General features: G+C 39.3%; 1 protein-coding gene and 1 long non-coding RNA gene across 8 annotated transcripts in view; one reads left to right on the plus strand and one right to left on the minus strand.

The window, feature by feature from the left end:
- LOC122680064 overlaps positions 1–2,855 on the plus strand; it is a 114,524-nt gene extending 111,669 nt beyond the window's left edge. Inside the window, exon 3 of the long non-coding RNA XR_006336600.1 lies at positions 2,728–2,855. This is a non-coding gene — a long non-coding RNA (uncharacterized LOC122680064). The remainder of the gene's footprint in view (positions 1–2,727) is intronic.
- Positions 1–24,573, minus strand: part of ABCC9 (ATP binding cassette subfamily C member 9) — a 148,629-nt gene that overhangs the window by 94,264 nt on the left and 29,792 nt on the right. For all 7 annotated transcript variants that reach the window (XM_043880913.1, XM_043880916.1, XM_043880915.1 and 4 more), the window contains 4 exons: positions 22,871–23,033; positions 17,275–17,315; positions 16,235–16,377; positions 3,948–4,056 (listed from right to left, as the gene is read on the minus strand). In XM_043880913.1, coding sequence (XP_043736848.1) covers positions 3,948–4,056; positions 16,235–16,377; positions 17,275–17,315; positions 22,871–23,033 — 456 coding nt within the window. The remainder of the gene's footprint in view (positions 1–3,947; positions 4,057–16,234; positions 16,378–17,274; positions 17,316–22,870; positions 23,034–24,573) is intronic.

The following is a 24,573-nucleotide window of genomic DNA, read 5'->3' on the forward strand; positions in this document are numbered from 1 at the left end:
AAGATCCCCTGGAGAAGGGGATGGCTACTCACTCCAGTATTCTTGCCTGGAGAATCCTATGGACAGAGGAGCCTGGAGGGCTACAGTCCACAGGGTTGCAAAGAGTTGGACATGACTGAGTGATTAACACTTTCACTTTAGGGCTTCACTGGTGGCTCAGATCATAATCAAACTAATTAAATAACACATGCTAGGCTACATGCCAATCAATACACAGATTAAAAAGCCACTGAGAAGAACTAGCATCGGTTCCATTACACAGAAACTGTTGAATGCATTTTAAACTTAAAAAAGAAAGAGGGAAAAAAGAGAATGTTCACAACATTTTTAGTTTTGTTTTTCTTCTGAGTCCTCGCAGATAACCTCACAGGGGATGGGATAGAGCCACTAACTATCCTTTCAGCTGAGTATTTTCCCCACACAAGACCTGTCTACATCTGTACACATATTCGCTGTCTTCTAGAGTCTTAACTTCTATAGTAGAATCGGCCCCAGAGGTCCAAAAGGGATGACTTCATGTTCTTCACAAACCTAAGGAGAGGGGTGGGAGGAGGAGACGTGTTGACAGAGATTTGAGTCCGAATCTCACAGATGTAATTTGAAGAGACTCTGGCACTAGAAAGTCACTAATTCTCCATGGAGATTTGGCAGCCAAAACCACTTAGCTCTAAGCTTTTACAGAATACATAGCTTCTTAAGCACTCTCAAGAAGGAGTTTCCATTCGCGTTCTTTTCAAACACACAGTTTTTTTTCTCTCCATTTCTAAAAGTTTGTCATTTGTGGTTTGGCGCGTCAGCAGTTGATGAATGGCCCCAAAAGACATCAGAAGTCCAGTCTGGTTTCAATAACCCCAAAGATATTGGAGGCATCTAAAGGGGATCCTTTTTCCCTTCCAACCTTCACTCAGTTCAACTTTTCATGTGCCCCTCCTCTCATGCAAAAGAGTCTTCAGAATCCCCTCACTCTGCACACTTGACCTCCTCTGTCCCCTCTCCTGAGGTCATCTCCCTCCACTCATCCCCATGTCTCTGAAAGATGATCTAATAATTTCTTTGGGAAACTATCGCCCAAAAGGTGACAAGGCTGGTTCTCACCAAATGCCTGAGTTTCCTATTGCCTCAAACTGTAGATGCTCTGTGACGTGTTCCCATCTTGGTGTCCATGTCCACACAAGACCACACAGGCATCTCAGACTTTGTCACTCCGGTATCTACAAGTATGAGTGGTAGTTCCTTCTCAGACAAAAAAAAAAAAAAAAAAACAACAACAAACCACACCTGCTTACCAAAATAACTCAACAGAGAGTAAGAAAATAACTCCAGGAAAGCAGAAGAAATCAAGTCTAAGACAGCCCAGTGCTTGTCTTAAGTATTTTTAGCAGTCTTAAACACACTGTAAAGAAAAACTTAATGCAGAATGACTTCCTGTGAAGGCTCTCCAAGCCTCAACTCCTTCCTGTCAGGAGACTGCATGTCCATTTTTGTTTGGTTACACAAATGGTAGATATAGTCACATATTCTCTAATAGTAAATGAATAATTATTAACTTGTAACTAATTTTAGACAAACTCCTTTATACATTACTCTTATGAAATAGGCATATTAATTTTAAAGACTTTCTTCAGAATTTTTCTGACACAGCTTTCACAAAAGTGGTGTAATCTAGTCCCATTATTTTAAGTATTATCTAATGACCAATGGCTTTTAAATTTACATCTCCAAGGGTGACTTCTCTTCTTGGATGTCAATAAATATCTCAAAATTATCATGTGCGAAATATACCTCTTGATTCCACCTCAATAGCAACCTACTCGTTTCTCAGCTTCCTTATTTCAGTTATTGACTCTGCCATCTACTCAGTACTCAAGCCAATAACCTAGGATTCAGCCTTGAGTCTTCTTTCTCCCTCCTCATTTCCATTCAATCCATCAGCAAGCCTTCATCAGCTCCACCCAAAAAAGTGTACACTGAATTTCATAACTTCTCACAAGGTCCACTGCAACCAAAACAAATTCTAACCATCTCCATTTCTTGCGCTGCCCTTATAATGACCTCTTTACTGATCCATCTGTTCTACTCTTGTCACCAGTGACAACTCTCCCCTCAGTAGTTAGAGTGATCCTTTAAACATATAAACAAAATTATATGCGTCCCTACTTTAAACCCTCCAATGGTTTCCTATTGCTTGTTAGTAGAATCCAAACTCTCTCCCTGGCTTACAGGACCTGCAGTCCTTGTTCTTTACCCACCTGCCAATGCAGGAGACATAAGAGATGCAGGTTCTGTCCTTGGATTGGGAAGATTCCTTGGAGGAGGAAATGGCAACCCCCTCCAGTATTCTTGCCTGGAAAATCCCATGGATAGAGGAGCCTAGCAGGTTACAATCCATTGGGTTGCAGGGAGTTGGACACAACCAAAGCAACTTTTAGCACTTAATCCTTGCTCCTAGTTCATTTTATCTCTCCCTACCTTACCAGGCATCAGCCATAGTGTCCCTCTGTTCTTTGAACACACCAAATTAATTCCCACTTCAGGGCCACAGCATCTGTTAGTTCTCCCCCCGAAATGATCTGGCCCCTTTCCAAGGCCTCTGCAGAAGAGGTACTGACTCTTCATTCAGGTCTCAGCTCCAACACCAGCTCTTCAGAGGGACCTTCTGGAGAACGACTACCCTGCTCTGAGGACACCAGTCACTCTCTAACACCTTCTTTAATTTTCTTCCCACAGGGAAATGATCTCATCTTTTTACTTTTTATCATCTGACTCCTGCCTCAAGACAGCAAACCCTGTGACGATAAAGATCCTGCCTGCCTTGCTCAGAGCTACATCGACGGGTCTTGACACAATGCAAAGGGCAGTTTCTAAGTCTGGAAACACAAGCTAATATATAATACTTGTAACATTCCATGTAAAACATGAAAAATAATATCAACAGTGTTTCCAGGCTTTACAGAGATATGAGTAAATATTTGTGTAATGGATGAACAAACTGGTTCAGGAGTCACAGGACTTGGGTTTTAATTCTGACTATTGTTGTTTAGTCACTCAGTCGTGTCCCACTCTTTTGCAACCCCATGGACTGTAGCACACCAGGCTCCTCTGTCCATGGAGTTTCCAAGAAGAATATCAGGAGGGGGTTGCCATTTCCTTTTCCAGGGGATCAGGCTGACCCCGAGATCGAACCCGCGTCTGCTGCATTGCAGGCGGATTCTTTACCACTGAGCCACCAGGGAAGACCCAATTCTGGCTCTGTCACTCACCAATCTTATGACTCTAAAACAACATGCAAATAAAACTATTCATCTAGAAAATAATATAGGTAATGTAATATATTAAATGAATCAAAAGATATAATGCATCAAAAAGCAAGTTTTTAGCTGAAAAGTATAATATAGTTAAAGGTATTATAAGAATATGATACATGAGTTTTATTTTGTATTATTTTTATATAAAGCTTGGGGTAGACAACCTCTCTGTTTCCTTTTGAATTGAACATGAGCTGTCCCTCTTGGGATAATCTTTTGATGATTTATAAAGATAAGCCTTATATATTTCTTTGTTGATTCTAAACCTATAAGGTTTGTTGTAGAAGCAGGTAGTAATTTTTCTTCACATGTGTGCTCACTCAGTCATGTCTGACTCTTTGCGACCCCCCCCGGACTGTAGCCCACCAGGCTCTTCTGTCCATGTGATTACCCAGGCAAAAACACTGGAGTAGGTTGCCAGGCCCTCCTCCAGGGAATCTTCCTAATCCTGGGATCGCACCCACGTCTCAAGTCTCCTGCATTGGCAGGTGGGTTCTTTACCACAGCGCCACCTGGGAAGCCCCTTTTCCTCACATAGGTTACAAGTAAAGCTGACAATTTCTTCTAATTGCACCCATTTTAAATCATCCATCCTCAGGATGGTCCCTTATTCACAGCTCCCGTAACAAGCAAAACACTTACGACTCCAGTGTGCTTCTTACAGGATTCAAACGGAAGAGTACCTTCTCCAGTTCGCCAGCTGTCCTCACCAATCTCATCACTCAAGAGAAATTCATTCAGCTTTTGAACACTACAAGAGGCAAACAAGCACACGATATGGGTTAAAAATAAAACCACCACCAAAGAAGTTCTACCTAAGTAAACAAACTTTTCCCCCAACCATTTCCATGGTAAGTAAGTCAGCTCTAAGTATCATTTTTCAAGACCCACTGGGAATTCAGCTAGGGAATGCCAGGGACTGATGGCCTCATGGGACTTGGGCCTTTCAGTGCTTAAAATGGAAGAATCTTAGAAAAACCAGAACCTAAATGCAACCAAATCACTCTTGCACTTTTTTTTTGCAACTGTATTTCTTGTCAAAGACAACAGAAGGACTGCAGAGGAACTTGAAACAAGGTGGCTAAAAAATAATAATACTAACAAAGGAAGTATCATTATTCTAATTTTAAAAGTAAGGGGGGAAAAGGTACAGAGAAGTAAGTAAAAGCATGTATATAACACAGAGATCAAGGGTCCACACCCACTATACAACCTTGCATAAGCACTGCTTATATATTGCCCATATTCCAGCAACCTGCATAGACAGGGCCCTCTCCTCAAAATGTCAGCCAAGATCAGTGGTATCAACATCATCTGAGAGCTTCCTCAAAACAGAAAATCTCAGCCCCCCACCCCTCAAGACCTCCTGAAGCAAAATTTGTATTTTAATTGGATCCAGAGATGCTTCATAAGCATGATACAGTTTAAGAAGCCCTGCTCTAGAAGAGGAGTTCACAAACATCCTTTACTGTGTTCTCCAGAGGCTGGACACAAGACCCCTTGCCCCATCGACCCCACCCACTCTAAATTTCTCAAACCAGCAACACAGCATCAGAGTAAAAAGAAAGAATCAAAGAAAACAATAACATAATTTGAAAACACCCCTCCATCAATAAAATGATATACTAAAGAAAAGTCGGTGAACTTGAAGGATGAGAAATGCTCCTTTTAACATGCTAGGATGCTAACAGTAGACAAACCAGCTTGGTACAGGCAGCATCACCTATAGAGGAAAAACTGCCATTGGTAGGAAACCAGAAAACATATACTTGAAACAAGAGATTTCTTTTTTATTTTTCACTGGAGCTGGTAGTCAAGTACCCCCAGGTAGGTCTCAGTAGTTTGTTTTTGTGACAGACTAATACAATGAAGAAAAGTATCTGTATGTATAATTGAATTACTTTGGTGTACAGTGGTTATTAATAAAGGGTGACGCCCTGGTGGCTCAGATGATAAAGAATCTGCTTGCAATGCAGGAGACACAAGAGACAATACAAAATTTAAAAAGACAATATAATACAAAATTTAAAAGGACAGATAATAAAAAAGAAAAGTAAATTTAATTCAGTTTGTTGCCCATGAACTTTAAGCCCTGTAGCCTTGCATGCCATAGAAACTGCATGCTTTCTTTGGAAACATGAAGGTAAATAAAAGCCACTGGGGCAGTCTATCTATTAACTTCTAAATTTCATTTACAGAAAACAATTAAAAAAAATTTTTTTTTTAACTGACGCAGGGGCTTCCCTGTAGCTCAGCTGGTAAAGAATCTGCTTGTAATGCAGGAGATCCTGGTTCAATTCCTGGGTCGGGAAGATCCTCTGGAGAAGGGATAGGCTACCCACTCCAGTATTCTTGGGCTTCCCTGGTGTCTCAGACACTAAAGAATCCATCTGCAATGTGGGAGACTGGATTTGATCCCTGGGTTGGGAAGATCCCTTGGGGGAGGGCATGGCAATTAATCCTAGGATTCTTGCCTGGAGAATCCCCATGAACAGAGGAGCCTGGCGGGCTGCAGCCCATGGGGTCGCAAAGAGTCGGACTTGACTGAGCGACTAAGCACAGCACAGCATAGTTGATCTGGGGCTTCCCTGGTGGCTCAGCGGTAAAAAGACTCAGGTTCGATCCCTGGGTCAGGAAGATCCCCTGGAGGAAGAAATGGCAACCCACTCCTGTACCCTTGCCTGGGAAATCCCAGGACAGAGGGGCCTGGCAGGCTATAGTCCATGGGGTTGCAAAGAGTCAGACACAACTTAGCAACGAAACAACAACAATAGTTGATTTACAATATCGTGTTAGTTGCAGGTGTATAGCACAGGAATCAAGATATATATATCTGCATCTATCTAAATACATTTATATATATATACACACATATTTTTAGATTCTTTTCCCTTGTAGTTTATTACAAAGTATTATGTATAGTTCCCTGTGCTATACCATAGACCCTTATTGGTTATCTATTTTATATATATCAGTAGTGGTGTGTACATGGTAATTTCATATGAGAAATAATTTTTAACTGAAGTTTAGTTGATACAATATTATATAAGCTACAGGTGTACAGTAAAGTGGCTCACAGTTTTTAAAGGTTATACTCCATTTATAGTTACAAAACACTGGCTATATTACCTGTGTTATACAATATATCTTTTGTAGCTTATTTTATACATAAGAGTTTGGACCTCTTAATGCCCTATGCCTTTGTATCCCCTCCCTCCTTCCCTTTCCCCAATGGCAGTTACGATACTATAGAGAATCACTAGCTCTCTATATATCTGTGAACCTCTTTTTTGTTATATTCATAAGTTTGTTGTATTGGGTTGTCCAAAACATTTGTTCAGGCTTTTCCGGAACATCTTGAGGAAAAACTTGAACTAATGTTCTGGCCAACCCAATATTTTTTAGATTTCACTAAAAAGAAATGTTTAAGGAAAGCTTTGACTGAATAATATTCCATTGCATTTATATGCTGTATTTAGTTTATTCATCTGTTGATGGACATTTGGGTTGTTTCACTTTTTGGCTATTGTGATTAATGCTGCTATGAAGATGAGTGTACAGACATCTATTCAAGTCCCTGCTTTCAATTCTTTTGGGTATACACCCAAAACTGGAATTGCTAGATCATATGGTAATTCTATGTTTAATTTTTTGAGCATCTGCCATACTTTTTTTCCACGGTTCTGGAATTCTTGACTCAAATATATTTGAATTATGACAACATGGATAATAAACCTTGAAAACATTATGCTAAATAAGATAAGCCAGGCACACACACAAAAAAACAAAAATTGCTTAATTCCACTTATATGAGGTAGCTAGAATACACAGATTTCATAGAGACAGAACGTCAGTGGTGGTCACCAGGGCCTGGGAAGAGAGGTACAAGGGGAGTTATTGTTTAGTGATTACAGAGTTTCAATCTGAGAAAATGAAAAAGTTCTAGAGATGGACTATGGTAGTGTTTACATGACTGTGTGAATGACATGACAGTCTGAAGGCCACTGAACTGTCACGTAAAGTGGTTTAAACGATAAACTGTATGTTGTATATATATTACTGATATTTTAAAAATAATTTCAGAACCAAAAAAAAAGAAAAAAAAGAGTTTTGGGTTTTGCACTCTCTTTAAGTCTTTGACAGCAAAGCCTGATCACACAGACTTGAAAGACGGTGTAGAAATGCCTTATCAAACAGCACTCCTTTCTTTACTTTTGTAGACTTTGTCATTCTGTTCTAATGTCTTGAAGAGATTGGATTTTAAGGAGCATGGCTTTATCAATCAAAGGAATACCTTTGAAACAACCTCACACTATGTCTCTGTATACAAAGTACACAACTGAGTTCGTGTATCTTTGTAACTTTAAGTCCAGTAGCCCCTGGCACACATTACTCAATGAATGCTTGTTGAATCAATCAAAGAAGGTATAAACCAATGATTCAGACATTCATGTAAGATCAGTTGACTCAATTTTCCATTTCTAGCACACATACAAATCTTACTGAAGCTTTTATGAAATTAACGAGCCCCATTCTGGCTGAAGGTCTTCACAGGTGGCTCAGAGGTAGAGTCTGCCTCCATTGCAGGAGACAGAGGTTGGATCTCTGGATTGGGAAGATCCCCTGGAGAAGGAAATGACAATCCACTCCAGTATTCTTGACTGGGAAATCCCACGGACAGAAGAACCTGGCAGGCTACAGTCCATGGGGTCGTGAAAGAGTCGGACATGACTTAGAGACCAAACAACAATAATTCTTGCTGAACGTAAGGAAGCAATGTTCCAGTGTGACTGGAGCATGGGTAGAACCATCTTTCCTTTTCATAAGATCCCACTTTGGATCTCCAATTAGTGAACCTCAGAGGACCCAATACTAGCACTTTTCTGAACCTCCCCCTCCATTTCCCCTCCCTTGTCCCCATTATTCCAGGCTCTCTGGCTAAGGGTCCCCTGAACGGCTATTTTGTTTGTTTTGTTACTGTCTATGTCTCCCACTAGACTGTGAAGTCTTTAAAACAAGAAGATTTTCATCTTCAGAATCTAGCCCAGTGCCAAAAATATAACATAGCAATTCCTCAAGAAATGCCTGGTGAATGAATAAATAGATAATACAACAAGCATTTCCTGTTCATATGAGGGCTTTTTAGAACTCAGAGAGGCAACACAATTATGGAAAATGCATGAATCCTGACCAAGGGTGAAGTAACTGCCACCACGCGGCCAGAGTCATATTTTTACAATGCAAATCTGTTCAAACAGTCCTCGCCTTAAAATAACAAATGGCCACCCTGCACTTTTCAGCATCATTGGCATCCTCTCTCTGCACACTGGGATTTTACTCTCCAGCTTTATCCCCTATTGCTTGCCACATCAGGACCTTTCTCCCACTACATGCAATTAAGTTTAGTCCCTGGAAGGTACTGACTAGACTATCTCCCTTCTCTCTTGATAAGCTTCAGTGAACCTTATATATGGCCCATGGCATTCTGTGTAGTGTTCTATCACAGAATTATGCACCATGGTATAACCAGCTTCCCTGCCAGTTTCTCCAGCTAGACTGTGGACTGCTGTGGATCTCACTTCATCTTTCATCGCTGCCATCCCCAGTGTTTAGCAAGATACCTAAACCACTTAATAATTGAATGTGGACCCACAGAAAGATACTTCTCTGAAGCGTGGAATGGAATTTAGTAAAATAGTAGCACATCAGTAAAATGGAGATTTGTTCAATATTTAATATATTTAGGCAATATGCTGGACATTTTTCCATGTATCATCTCATTTAATTCTCCTAACTTCCATAAGCAGGAGGCCTTATGATGCTCATCTGATAAGTGAGGAACCTGAGCCACAGAGGTACCAAATAACACGCCTGTAGTTGAACAGTGCTTGCGGTTGAACAGTTGCTATGCAGGTGTTGCTATGCAGGTTTTGCAAGCAGGTACATTTGATCCCAACCAATTTCCTATTCTGCCTCCCTCACCTTCATTGTTCAACGTTTCACTAATTTCTTTTTTTTTTTTTTCACTAATTTCTTATTTGACTAGGTAATTCATAAAAGTATTTAAGGTTTCTAAAAAGATTTTTTTTGATATGACTCATTTCTAAAGTCTTTATTGAATTTGCTACAACATTGCTTCTGTTGTTTATGCTCTGGTTTTTTGGCCACCTGGCATGTGGGATCTTAGCTCTCCAACCACAGATCTAATCTCCAACCCTTACATTGGAAGGTGAAGTCTTAACCACTGGACTACCAGGGAAGTCCGCGTATTTAAATTTATGTTACCCATGGTATTTTTTCACTTTTTAAATCTGGGTGCTTAGATACAGTTTGAGTACCTTGGGGCTTCCCAGGTGGCACTCCTGGTAAGGAATCCACCTGTCAGTGCAAGAGACTCAAGAGATGTGGGTTCAACCCCTTGGAGGGGAAAATGGCAACCCACTCCAGTATTCTTGTCTGGGAAATCCCATGGACAGAGGATGGGGGACTATAGTCTGTGAGGTCACAGAGTCAGACATGACTGAGCATACATACACACAGGAGAATCTCGGACAGGTACTATGTTTTGGGGGAATAACTGTTATTTTTACTGGCAGTTACGTGTTTTTCTTATGTGAACCATGAGAGTTTTGTAAATGCAGACCAAGTCAACCTGTGAGCATGCTCTATGACAAATATCAGTAACAATTTATTTGATTGAAGGTAATCACAGTGGACTAGCCAAATATACTTTCCTCTGGGAGGTACACGAGAGAAAGGACACAAAGTTATCTTCCAACAAAGCAAGGGATTCGTTTTACACATTTTTTCCTTGGCAAATGACATCTTTGGACATAGATACTGCATTATACTTCAAATACCAGAAACCTAAACTCAAATTATTTATAAAGGATACAACATAGCAACTGACATTTTCCTCCAGAAAAGCAATTTACATTAACTATTTTCTTACCAAGAAACCAAAGAGGATAAGAAAGGCAAGCATCCAGAAAAAAAATCACTCTTATTCAAGTATTTTAATATTTAAGAAATTAGTGACTTTCCTACTTTTTTTCACTTCTTTCCCTCCATTTTGCAAATGCAGACTGGAACATATCATCATAAAAGGTCGAAAGAACTCAAATGATATGGAATGTTGCAGTTAAGAAGTAATAATCTGAATCTTTAATTGCCTCTTTCTTCCATTTTATTATGTATGTATAAGGTCCCACCCACTGAGCACCACAAACAATTGTATCTAACAAGCTAAATATTTTTAAATAAAGCATAGAATTTTCTTGAGGCAACACATCTCCCATGGCACAGAATTTTCCTATAGCAGAGAAGTTTACACGTCTCTTACATGCACATGTTGCACCCCATTCTAACCCTCCAAATTTCAGAATGCATCTGAATGTAGCAAATAACTTGGACTTCTACAGTCCTGAGAAGCAGTTTCAAAATCAGCTAACCAAAGTCTCCAATTATAAACAGGCTGCTTCAACTCGCTGTGGGCCAACTGGCATTCAAGACTGGTCATGGGATCCCAGGCGCAGAGGAAAATGCCGAGCCCAGTCCACGCTGGGGAAGAATACTCATCTGGGTTCCGAGAACCAGCACACAGTGGGAAAAAGCACTGGCCTCTTCTGTTGACTGGTCATTTCCCTAGGACCCACAAATCAACCACTGAAATTCACTTTAGAGAAGCAAGGTTTTATAAGCTGATTCCATTTGGCCTATGGCTTGGGAAATCTGGAGCTGAGCCCTGAAAACAGACTGGTCTTTATCAAACTGGCAAATGCCTATTCCCTGGAACATACAGAAGAGAGAGTGCAATGCAGAAATACACAGGGATTATGATCCACTCTCAGTTTCACTAGGATTCACTACAGCAGGAATGTATCCTGTGGACTTGGGGAAACCCACACCCTGAGATTAATTAGTTTTTTTTTTTTTTTCATAGTAACATAGTTAAAGTCCTTTCACTGCTTGCAACCTGGCAACCTCCTGATTTCAGAGGAGTGATCTATTATTAGTTATCAACTGTTTTCTATCTCTACTTGTAGCACAAAGTCAAATTCAATTAAGAAGGCAGCAATGAGAGGGGCAACTATTAAATGGAGAAAATGAAAATAAGAACCAAAATAGCAGACTCTGGCCATTTATCAGTTTTACTGTTTGAAGTGGCTTCTCTTCCAGGGCACTGCCTAATTTGGAAGTGGTGCTACAGAAATCAGTCAGTGATCCGTACAAGTGTTTCAGAAGGCAGAACAATGAGCAAAGAAAATGAGGGCAGATGAGTCCAGAGGGCCTGAGCTTTAAATGCTGAACCGCTCCAGAGTCTGTTACAAATGACATATCTTACAGAATAGGATTGTAATGATCATGATATGAATTAGTGTAACCAATCAGAATTTGCTTTATAATAAGATAAGGTGTGGCAGTATAGTCATGAGCATAGCTGCTTCCAAGCAGATGTTTAGTTCAGTTCAGTCGCTCAGTCATGTCCAACTCTTTGCGACCCCATGGACTGCAGCACACCAGGCCTCCCTGTCCATCACCAACTCCTGGAGTTAACTCAACTCCTGTCCATCAAATTGGTGATGCCATCCAACCATCTCATCCTCTGTCATCCCCTTCTCCTCCCTTCAATCTTTCCCAGCATCCAGATCTTTTCCAATGAGTCAGTTCTTCTATGAGGTGATTAAAGTATCGGAGTTTCAGCTTCAACATCAGTCCTTCCAATGAACACCCAGGACTGATTTCCTTTACAATGGACTGGTTGGATCTCCTTGCAGTCCAAGGGACTTCTCCAACACCACAGTTCAAAAGCATCAATTCTTCGGCGCTCAGCTTTCTTTATAGTTCAACTCTCACATCCATACATGACCACTGGAAAAACCATAGCCTTGACTAGACGGACCTTTGTTGGCAAAGTGATGTCTCTGTTTTTTAATACGCTGTCTAGGTTGGTCATAACTTTTCTTCCAAGGAGCAAGCGTCTTTTAATTTCAAGGCTGCAGTCACCATCTGCAGTGATTTTGGAGCCCCCCAAAATAAAGTCTGTCACTGTTTCCACTGTTTCCCCATCTATTTGCCATGAAGTGATGGGACAAGATGCCATGATCTTAGTTTTCTGAATGTTGAGTTTTAAGCCAACTTCTTCACTCTCCTCTTTCACTTTCATCAAGAGGCTCTTTAGTTCTTTGCATTCTGCCATAAGGGTGGTGTCATCTGTGTATCTGAGGTTATTGATATTTCTCCCAGCAATCTTGATTCCAGCTGGTGCTTCACCCAGCTCAGCATTTCTCATGACGTATTCTGCATATAAGTTAAATAAACAGAGTGACAATATACAGCCTTGACGTAATCCTTTCCCTATTTGGAACAAGTCTATTGTTCCATGACCAGTTCTAACTGTTGCTTCCCAACCTGCATACAGATTTCTCAAGGGCAGGGCAGGTGGACTGGTATTCCTATCTCTTTCAGAATTTTCCACAGTTTATTGTGATCCATACAGTCAAAGGCTTTGGCATAGTCAATAAAGCAGAAATAGATGTTTTTCTGGAACTGTCTTGCTTTTCCGATGATCCAACAAATGTTGGCAATTTGATCTCTGGTTCCTCTGCCTTTTCTAAATCCAGCTTGAACATTTGGAAGTTCACAGTTCACGTACTTTTGAAACCTGGCTTGCAGAATTTTAAGCGTTACTTTGCTAGCGTGTGAGATGAATGGAATTGTGTGGTAGTTTGAGCAATCTTTGGCATTGCCTTTCTTAGGGATTGGAATGAAAACTGACCTTTTCCAGTCCTGTGGCCACTGCTGAGTCTTCCAAATTTGCTGGCATATTGAGTGCAGCACCTCCACAGCATCATCTTTCCAGATTTGAAAGAGCTCAACTGGAATTCCATCACCTCAACTAGCTTTGTTTGTAGTGATGCTTCCTAAGATCCACTTGATTTCACATTCCAGGATGTCTGGCTCTAGGTGAGTGATCACACCATCGTGATTATCTGAGTTGTGAAGATATTTTTTGTATAGTTCTGTGTATTCTTGCCGCCTCTCCTTAATATCTTCTGCTTCTGTTAGGTCCCTACCATTTCTCTCCTTTATTGTGCCCATCTTTGCATGAAATGTTCCCTTGGTAGCTCTAATTTTCTTGAAGAGATGTCTAGTCTTTCCCATTCTGTTGTTTTCCTTTATTTCTTTGCACTGATCACTGAGGAAGGCTTTCTTATCTCTCTATGCTATTCTTTGGAACTCGGCATTCAAATGGGTATATCTTTGATTTTTCCTTTGATTTTTGCTTCTCTTCTTTTCTAAGCTATTTGTAAAGCCTCCTTCTGACCTTTTCTTTGGGGATGGTCTTGATCCCTGTCTCCTGTACAATGTCATGAACCTCCATCCATAGTTCTTCAGGCACTCTGTCTATCAGATCTAATCCCTTCAATCTATTTCTCACTTCCATTGTATAATCATAAGGGATTTGATTTAGGTCATACCTGAATGGTCTAGTGGTTTTCCCTACTTTCTTAAATTTAAGTCTGAATTTGGCAATAAGGCGTTCATGATCTGAGCCACAGTCAGCTCCTGGTCTTGTTTTTGCTGACTATATAGAGCTTCTCCATCTTTGGCTGCAAATAATATGATCAGTCTGATTTCAGTGTTGACCATCTGGTGATAACCATATGTAGAGTCTTCTCTTGTGTTGTTGGAAGAGGATGTTTGCTACGACCAGTGCATTCTCTTGGCAAAACTGTTATTAGCCTTTGCCCTGCTTCATTCTGTACTCCATGGCCAAATTTGCCTGTTACTCCAGGTGTTTCTTGACTCCCTACTTTTACATTCCAGACCCCTATAATGAAAAGGACATCTTTTTTGGGTGTTAGTTCTAGAAGGTCTTGTAGGTCTTCACAGAACCATTCAACTTCAGCTTCTTCAGCATTACTGGTTGGGAAATAGACAATTGCTGTGATATTGAATGGCTTGTCTTGGGAAAAAACAGAGATCATTCTGTTGTTTTTGAGATTGCCTCCAAGAACTTCATTTTGGACTCTTTTGTTGACTATGATGGTTACTCCATTTCTTCTAAGGGATTCTTGCCCACAGTAGTAGATATAATGGTCATCTGAGTTAAGTTCACCCATCTACCCAAGCATTTACCTTGGTTCATTTCCCGCACAATGCAGTGAGCTAACCATTGGGGCTTCCTGGTGGCTCAGATGCTAAAAGAATCTGTCTGCAATACAGGAGACCTGGGTTCAATCCCTGGGTCAGGAAGATTCACTGGAGAAGGGAATGGTTATCTACTCCAGTATTCTTACATGGAGAATTCCATGAACAGTACGGACAGAGGAGTCTGACAGGTTACAGTCCATGGGGTCACAAAGAGTCAGACACGGCTAAGCAACTAACACAAATTATACACATCATAATGATATTTTGTATTAAGTCATTAAGTCACTATATACTATTGCCTAAAACTGGAGCTTCTGTTATTTTGAATATTAAATACCAGTTTTCCCAATAATACATAAACATTGGGAAATTTACTCATTTTTAAAGGTCTTATGATAGATGCTCCACATTACTAGCAGTGGCAACACTATGCTTAGTATAGTTAAGGCTTCAATTTTCCAGTTTCATTTCTGTATTGCAACATCTTGGTTTTTTTTTCAAAGGCCAGATATAAATATGATAAATACTGTTTATGAAACATGCTGAGGTTTTATAAGGTTTATAAAACTTCATAGCAAAAAGCAAAATACTATCTTAAGAATACCTATCAAATATAGGAGACTAAAGCACATACGGTGTAGTATAACATGGTTTTCTAACATATGTATTATACAATACAAGTAAAAATGGTGGGGAAATGGTTACTATCAGATCACATCTTTTTATAGCTGTGCATTATGGGACATTGTGAGTTGAAGGTGAGGTCCACACTGATCAGAAACACTATAAAAGTATAGTTAAAGTGAACAAAACACTGCACTCATTTCTGCAAAGTCTTCCCATTTGCAGAGACTGTGAGTCTGGAATTTTATTTATTTTTTCTTTGCCAAACTAAACAAAAATAAAACAGAAAATATGAGTTGATGTGAATATTATCACTGTTGGTAAAAATATAAACTGGCCCAGCTTTGCTGGAAAACATTATGGCCATACTCATTAAAAAAAAATCTTAAAAACTTGTTACATCTTTTGACCTATATCTCCTTTAATGGAAAACCACATGGCCATACTCATTAAGCGCCTTAAGAAGATGCACACTATCAGAATGAGTGTTGGCACTTCTAGAAGTCTGACTTTAGAAAATAACCAGAGAAAAGTTTAAAGATAAAGAGATGCTTCTCTCAAATGTTATTTATGTTAGGGTGAAAACAGAAACATTCTAAATGTCCAGTGAAGTGGTAACCGTTAAGTAAATTCAAATACCTCCAAATAGTGGAATATCACATAGCCAGTAAATATCATGCATATGATCTTAATGAGGGAAAAAATAACCAAAAAATTCAAAATTTTTATTTTAGAATAATTATTTTTACATGAAATAAGGGACTGAAAGGTCTCACAGCAAAGTTTTAACAAGTTATCTCTGATACCAAGTAATCTCTGGGCAGTGATTAAGATGTTCTTTTTATACATTTTCTAACTTACTACCATGGGCCTTCAAGGTGGTGCTAGTGGTAAAGAACCTGCCTTTTAATGCAGGAGATGTAAGGGATGCAGGTTCAATCCCTGGGTCAGGAAGATTCCCTGGAATAAGGCATGGCAACCCACTTCAGTATTCTTGCCCAGATAATCCTGTGGTCAAAGGAGCCTGCCAGGATACAGTCTATGGGTCGCAAAGAGTCGGACACAACAGAAGTGCCTAAACCACTGCCAACATGAGCTAGTAGTATTTCTGTAATCAAGCAAAACACACCAGACATCCCAGCACATACCTGATGATGGCTTTGACTGCAAACCTGACCACGGTGGACAGCAGGAAGAGAGGGGTGACCAGGATGTGGAAGAGAGACAGCGAAGCAAAGGCCTCTGCGGGCTTGAGGTTGTTCCCGCTGGCATACGCGTGGGTCACAAACGTCTGTGCAAAGAAAGCGTTTTAGAGAAAGCTGGAGAAAGTGTCACAAATACTTATGTTACATTTTACAAACCAAACAGCTTCTTCTATGCCAGCAGGTCCACTGCAACTCTGAAAAATACTATTACTTCATCCAAATTACTCCCTAAGAAAAACAACACTTGAGTACTTAAGTACTAAAATACTAGAGTACTTAATGGTCTACATTAGTTCTAACAGTAAACTTGTGAAAAGGGCAAAACAGATTCTAAAGATCAGAAAACTGACTTCTGTCAAATTACTGAAAAGGGGGAATAACTACGAGAGAATCCAGAGTTCTTAACACCTGGTCAGGCTCTTTCCAACCAGTACTAAATTTTTTGAGAAAGAAAAAAGAAAATTCCATTGTTTGGGGGTCCCTATTGTGACTCTTTCCTAAAATCGCCAACACTGGCATCCAAGGCAAACTTACATTTCTAAATGTAATACTGGTTCCTGGGTTTGTCCTTTTCTTTTGAAATGTAATCATTTAACATATTTGGGTTGTTGATCTAGTACAATCCTGTTGTAAGAATGTCCAGGAATCAGGTCATGGATGTTAGAACAGTAAGTTCTCAGCCTCTGTTCATTTTGTTCCCCAGGCACATTTGGCAGTGTCGGGATATTTTTGATGGTACTAATGGCATTTAATAAGTGGAAGCCAGAGATGCTGCTAGACATCCTAATGCAGAGCCACAAAGAATTAATTCTTTGTGGCCCAACGTTCCATAGTGCCATGGTTGAGAAACCCCAGATTAGAACCGTCACAGTGGAGACAGCAAAAAGGTGGTAATACATGTTACCACCCACACATGCTTATTCCTAAGTCATTTCTAAACACTGACTTGGTTCCATTTCTAAAGGTAAGAAAATATGTCTTACAGCAAGAACAGCTGCTATGGGAATTGCCGCGTTCATGAAGACTGTGGAAAGAAAGCAAAGGCATTAGTGTCATTGAACTGTGAAACATCTTCAGGAGCTTTAATTAATCATTATTATTTTAACTTTCCTTGAAGACATTCAAGGACTGAGTGCATTAAATAACATTTTGTCTTTGAGTCCACAAACATTTCCCAGTTGGTATTTCTTGGTTCACAGTTGTGAACTCCCACACATGAGTCTTAACCAGAAAATGTTCTAGTTTATTGAAAAATTATTTTTGAGCATCGATTTCTTTTTTTGGCTGAGCCACACAGCAAGCTGGATCTTAGTTCCCCAGCATGGAACCCCCACCCCCTGCATTGGAAGTGTGGAATCTTAAGCACTGGACCACCAGGGAAGTCCCCCCCAATTATATTTTTATGAAATGTTACAAAGAGCAAAATTTAAATAAAATAATCCTTTAATAACTTAAGTTATTAGAATTTAACAAATACACATTCTTCAGAGTATTTACAGTCCACATTTTATTTCCACTAAACTAATTTAAAAATATGAAAGCTGGGATATTACACAGATAAAGGGGGCTTCCCTGGTGGCTCAGATGGTGAAGAATCCGCCTGCAATGCAGGAGACCCGGGTTTGATCCCTGGGTCAGGAAGATCCCTTGAAGAAGGGAATGGCAATCCACTCCAGTATTCTTGTCTGGAGAATCCCATGGACAGAGGAGCCTGGTGGGCTGCAGTCCATGAGTTTGCAAAGAGACACGCTGAGCGGTTAACACTTTTATTTTCACACACAGACAAAAAGCAAGAATTTGACATTATGTGAAAAATCTCTCTCCCGAAGTGATATTAGTTTTCACTTAGAGACCTTTTGTTTGATAAAATAACTCCATATCCTGGACACTCTGCTTGTTTAAATCTCTCTCCAGGACTATAGTGCACTATCATTTGATAAGCATGATACGCAGAACTGAAATAAGAAAAACTCAGATTTAGGCTAAAATACTTGCATTTGGAAGTAATAGGGGAAAAAAAATCAAAAGCCAAGTTGATGATTTGTAGTTATTTTGTCATAAAACATAGAGTTTTAGGGACAGAGAACCACAAAGCAACTGCATTGTTGGTAACAGAGCCAGGCAACGGCAGAGTAAGAACTAGAATCTAATTTTCTCAACACTCAGAAGAGTCCATCTATACAGAGTAAAGTCAGAAAGAGAAAAACAAATATAGTATATTAATGCATATATGTGGAATCTAGAAAGATGGTATAGAAGACCTTATGTGCAAACCAGAAAAACAGACCCAGACATAGAGAACAAATGTATGGATACCAAGGGGGAAAGGAGTGGGGTGGGAGGAACTGGGAAATTGGGATTGATACATATACACTATTGATACTATGTGTAAAATAGGTAACTAACAAGAACCTATGGTATAGCACAGGGAACTCAAAAATGTACCTTGTTATCCTAAACAGGAAGGAAATCCAAAAAGGAGGGGATACATGTATGTATATATGGCTGACTCATTTTTTGCTGTAGGTCAGAAATTAACACAACACTGCAAAGCACCTACACGCCAATAAAAATTAATTAATAAAAAAGAGATTCCATCCAAAAATCACCACCAGCTCTCATGATCTGTTTTCATGAACTGTCCTTACCACCACATACAGACTCAGCCTATGCTTTTAAAGGTCCAGAAGAGGCTTAGCTACCAAATCTGAATTCTTGTACGGTACCAGCAACCCAAACACAGCTCTGAGATCATAATAGTACAGATGAAGAGCTGTGTTTCCATCATCTTTCTCTGCCTAGTGTTACCTTATTTTTTTCTAAGTGTATTTCTTTCTTTTCCTTCATATCATTATTTATGACTCATTCTAAATATCTTTAAATAAGTTATCTCTGGATGAGGGAGAGCGAGAACAGCTGCTATTTTATTAAAAACTACTTATCTGGTACTCTGCACCCAATGCAGGAAGCAGGACCATTTCTATCTCAGCATAAAGATGAGAATGAGATGCAGGAGGTCACCCAGCTGGGCTTCTCAGACCGTGCTGACCACCACTTCGCTCTGCCACTACCCAGCAACTCACAATTACTCACCTATGATAGGAGCACCTTCACGTGCATTCTCCTATTTAACGGTTACAACTACCCCCGCGCAATAAAGAAAACAGCAAGGATGAGTAAAAGGCAAGATTCTAAACTAGGAGATGACACAGCTTGGATTAAAACCCACACTTTTCTGGTCAAAAGCTTCATGTTCTTCCCACTTCTCCATGTAAAACTCTATCAAAGTGAAGGGAGAAAAAATAAAAGTGTCGTTCATTCTTTTTTTTTTTGCCAATAAATTAAATCCATAAACAGCACATATCCATTTGGCAGTGGAGATTAGGAAATGATTCAACAGAATTTCTTTTGCCCCCAGATATCATCTCTAGTGGAAAGAACACTGATTCATACAGATGGATTTTCAGTTCTATTAGCATTTGTCCCGTTTAACTTTATTTTTCAATATTTTCCGATACCATGGATTGAGCATTTTTGTGTACATTATCTTACTTAATTCCCCCAGGTATGCTTAATACAGCCCAACTTCCTAATGAAGAAACTGAGATGCCACCAAACGCTGACCAATGGGGCAGAGTGGACAGGCACCGAGGCAGGATTTCATTTCAGGTCAGCCTGCACTCCAAGACCCAGCAATACCCACTACATTGTATGGCTGACTTTTTTCTTTCATTTTTTTTTTCTTATGTTTTCTGCAAATACCATTTATAAAATATTTTTAACAGTTACAGAACAGTGCCACATTCACTGTTTCATTTGATTCTCACAATATGCCTGTGAGAAGGTATTCTCTCTCTTCTTTTTTTTTTTTAAAGATTTTTTGATGTGAACCATCTTTGAAGTATGTTACTGAATTTTTTAGAACACTGCTTCTGTTTTACGTTTTGGTTTTTTGGCTGCGAGGCATGTAGGATCTTAGAGCCCTGACCAGGGGTTGAACCTGCACTGTCTGCATGGGAAGGTGACATCTTAAAACACTGGAGCACCAGGGAAGTCCTGAGAAAGGCATTATTTTTATTATACCAATTCTTAGAGGAGGAAACTGAGGGAGTGAGGTTACTGAACACTAGCCCACTTGCCAGGGGCTTTATCCACAATGAGTACAAAGCACTTGACATACTGCCTAGAATAGAGTCAATCAACAAGTCAACCAACATCTGCAGCACTCTTTAATCTATTGTCATCTTTATCACAATCCTACATGATAGGGATTTTTATCATCCAATGTTACGGATGAAAAATTGAGGCTTGGAGAAGAGAAGTAGTGATTTGGTCAAAGCCATCCTGCTATGTAGTGGCAGAGGTGAGATTTACAACCAGCTGTATTCAACTCATATAGTGGAAGCTCTTCACTACCACCAACACTCTAAGTAATCAAATTATAAAACTTGGACATGGTGTAAGTGGAACTTCACATCATTGCACCAAGAATTCCTGCTGCGTACAATCATAAAAAAGTGACTATGCTCTTTGACCTTCATGATTTCTTTGCTTTTTGTTTCTAGTATGGTCTCCTCTGTTCTCTCCTCTTTTGTCTCTGACTTTCAAAGACTAACCCAAATCTTATATAACCGGGTTGAGTTAAACAACCCACCTCTATTGTTTAGCCGCTGGATGATTTGGGGGAAATTCAAGTTATTTAAGCTCTAACCTCAGTCTTCTAATTTGCAAAATGAAGTTAATAATGGAATCAAAATCACTGGGCTGCTGTGAGGACTAAATAGGACGATATATATAAAGTCACTTATAGCAAAACTGACGGAATATCTCAAAATGTTTTTGTTATTATTATCATAATTACTATTACTATCATCATCACCATTTCTGGCCACATCCATCTACCCCATGAGAACTTTAGTATACTGCAGACAGAAATAGATTTTAGGAGCCAGCAGCTTACAGTTCTATCATATAAGCAAGTAGATATCAATCATTTCATCTTCTAGCATTTTGACACTCTATGAGTCGTGGTGCAGAGCTGGAATATAAATCTCCTTCCCGTTTCCTTTCTAATGTATCCAGCATTAGGGCTAAAATAAATGAGCTATATAAACCAAACACTTTCCTTACATCCATTTCACAAAAGAAGTGTTTATAATCTCTAAGGACTCAAGGAGTTCAGAATTCAAGAGGAAACCATCTATAAACCTCCAAATAAAGCCTTGAGAACAATAGAAAGGAGCAAAACTGACATACAAATTAAATCAAACATTAGTGGGAGTAGTTTGGCCAAGTTCATAAGAATTCTACTAACATGAACTCATTCTTCTTACAAGTACTCCGTGTCACCGTTTGAGGAAAACAACAACAATATTTTTGAAATAATCATGTTTTAAAAATTAGAGTTGTGGAGGAAAAGCTTTATATTTAAAAAGTCTTAAGCATGTACTGGAAAAAGAGGGTTTTATGTAAATGCAGTTTGGCTTTTTTCACCTGGAAATGTTGACTTTTTTTTCCTCCTCAGTTTCCAAAACTGGCATTTCAAGTGCAATCTTCAAGGAAATATAATATCATAAGCTCCCCCAAGAGACAGGGAAGACAACCGCAGATAATTTTTAAGGATTTTAGGGGATAAAATCAATAGTAATATAGCCAAATCAATTTATTTATTTATATTTTTCCAATTGATATTTTTTTAATTTACATTTTTTGAAAATTGGAGGATAATTGCTTTATAATACTGTGTTGGTTTCTGCCATATATCAACATGAATCGTCCATACGTACACATATGTCCCCTCCCTCTTGAACCACCCTCCCACCTTCCACTTTCCTCTAGAGGAGTGACAATCTCATTCCTCCAGATTGTCACAGAGTACTGGATTTGAACTCCTTGTGTCATACGGCAAATTTCCACTGCTACCTAATTTTACATATGGCAATGTATATGTTTCAATGCTGTCCTCTCAATTCGTTCCAACCTCTCCTTCCTCCTCCTGGGTCCACAAGTCTATTCTCTATAAGCAAATTTTTACTGAAAACCCACTATGCATCCCAACTGTAACTGAAATGAGGGTTTCAATGATCAGACTCCTAATCATTACCATCCCCAGCTTAGAGATGAAGAAACCAAGGATTTCAGATGTCAAGTAACATGGCAAAGATACAAACTTGCAAGGAGTCAAATTCAGTTCTACTTGACTTTAAGCTTATCTTGACTTTGCTCTTTAAATTTAAATAGGAACTTCCCTGGCTGTCCAGTCACTAAGACTTCACCTTTCAATGCAAAAGATGTGGGTTTGATCCCTGGTCTGGGAGCTAAAATTCCACATGTCTCACAGCCAAAAAATCAAAATGTAAAACAGAAGCCAAAACGTAAAACAAATTCAAAAAGACTTTAAAAATGGTCCAGATCCAAAAAAAATTAAATTTAAATAAACTTGTTTGGCTAGTGGCTACAGAACCTCACAAATGGAGAAAATAAATGTACTTCCTCTGATGTCTAGAATGTCTCAATGATCCTAAGTCACACCAAACAGACCACATGTTTTTGGTGGTCCTCAGAGCGACAGCAACTTACTGGAGAGTGATGTATAAAGAGCAAAGGTTTTGAGACTGGAGAGTTCCTTCATTCTTGTCTCTTCCACACTCTTGCAAAAGATGTGCTCCCAGGCGTACAGTTTCAGAAGTTTGATGCCTTTCAGTATTTCATTTGTTTTCTTCAGTCTCTCCGTGGAATAATCCTATAAAAGGAAGGAATAAAAAACAATGCAAGCTGCATCCAAGTGAATCAGAGAGGCAAGGCCATTACTGGATATGGATTGAGAAGAACTTGATTTCTGCCTGGCTTGGGCTCTAATGATGGCTGTGAGACTCCTGGGAGAAATAGTGAAACTCTGTGCTTCTGCCTCCAACATGAAAATGAAGAGTTGAATGAGACAGCCTCCAATTTCTTTCCACCTAGAAACTGTTTATGCCTCTGTTGCTTTGGTTTAAATAAAAGCAGTGTCTTAAGTTTCATATGATTTCCTTGAATGATGTCTGCAGATAACACACACAGATATGTAAGGAGTTGATAAAGAGACTTCCAAGGGTGCCTTCTCATACCTAAATCATTTAATTCTCCCCTCAGGTCTATAAGTCATGCTTAGGAGATGAGAAACAATGAATGTAAAAAAAAGTTAGGTCACTATTGATTTGGGAATGTGAGTGTACACTGTTTGTTGCGTGTATTCGCAGTGAGTCTTCATAAGACACTTAGTGAAACCAAGCCTATTATCTTTAACTTCAAGAGATTCCTACCTCCTTCTTCATAAGCTCTGTCACAGAGCCTAAATTAGATTTTGTTGTTATTGTGTTGTGTTAGTTGCTCAGTTGTGTCCAATTCTTTGCAACCCCATGGACTGTAGCCCACCAGGCTCCTCTGTCCATGGGATTCTCCAAGCAAGACTACTAGAGTGGGTTGCTATTCCCTTTTCCAGGGGATCTTCCTGACCCAGGGATCAAACCTGGTCTCACATATTGCTAAATTAGATTAACTGATTGCTAACAACTTGGATTAACTGTAGAGACATGGCTGATACAAAAGCCTCTCTTTAGTCAACTCTTCCAGCTTCCTCCAAATTCTATTAGATTTACTAGGAAAGTACAGTATCACCTGTGAACTCTTAAAAGGAGCTGCAGAGTGGCAGAAGGTAGATAGGAAGAAGCAAAAGCAGCACGTAATCTGATTTTTTGAAGTATAGTTGAGTTTTAGTATTGTGTTAATTACTTCCGTACAACAAAGTGACTCAATTTTATATATATATATATATACATATACATACACACATATACATACATACACATTATTTTTAAATGTTCTTTTCCATTATGTTTTATCATAGGATATTGAATACAGTTCCCTGTGCTATACAGGAGGATCTTGTTGCTTATCCATTTTGTATATAAAACCTTATATCTGCTAACCCCAACCTCCCACTCGATCCCGCTCCCAAGCCCTTCTCTTTGCGAACCACCTGTCTGTTCTCTATGTCCCTGATTCTGTTTCTGTTTCAAAGATAGGTTCACTTGTGTCATATTTCAGATTCCACACCTAAGTGTTGTCGTGTAATATTTGTCTTTCTCTTTCTGACTTACTTCATTTAGTATGATGATAATCTCGTCACATCCCTTTTGCTGCAAATGGCATTAGCAAACGATCTGATTTTATTCATCTTTTTGTCTCCTGAGGCTCTTAATTGCCTATCCATGATTGCTGGTGAGTGAATGACAACAGTATGA

The sequence above is a fragment of the Cervus elaphus genome, chromosome 22, assembly GCF_910594005.1.
Source record: "Cervus elaphus chromosome 22, mCerEla1.1, whole genome shotgun sequence".
Lineage (NCBI taxonomy): Eukaryota > Metazoa > Chordata > Mammalia > Artiodactyla > Cervidae > Cervus > Cervus elaphus.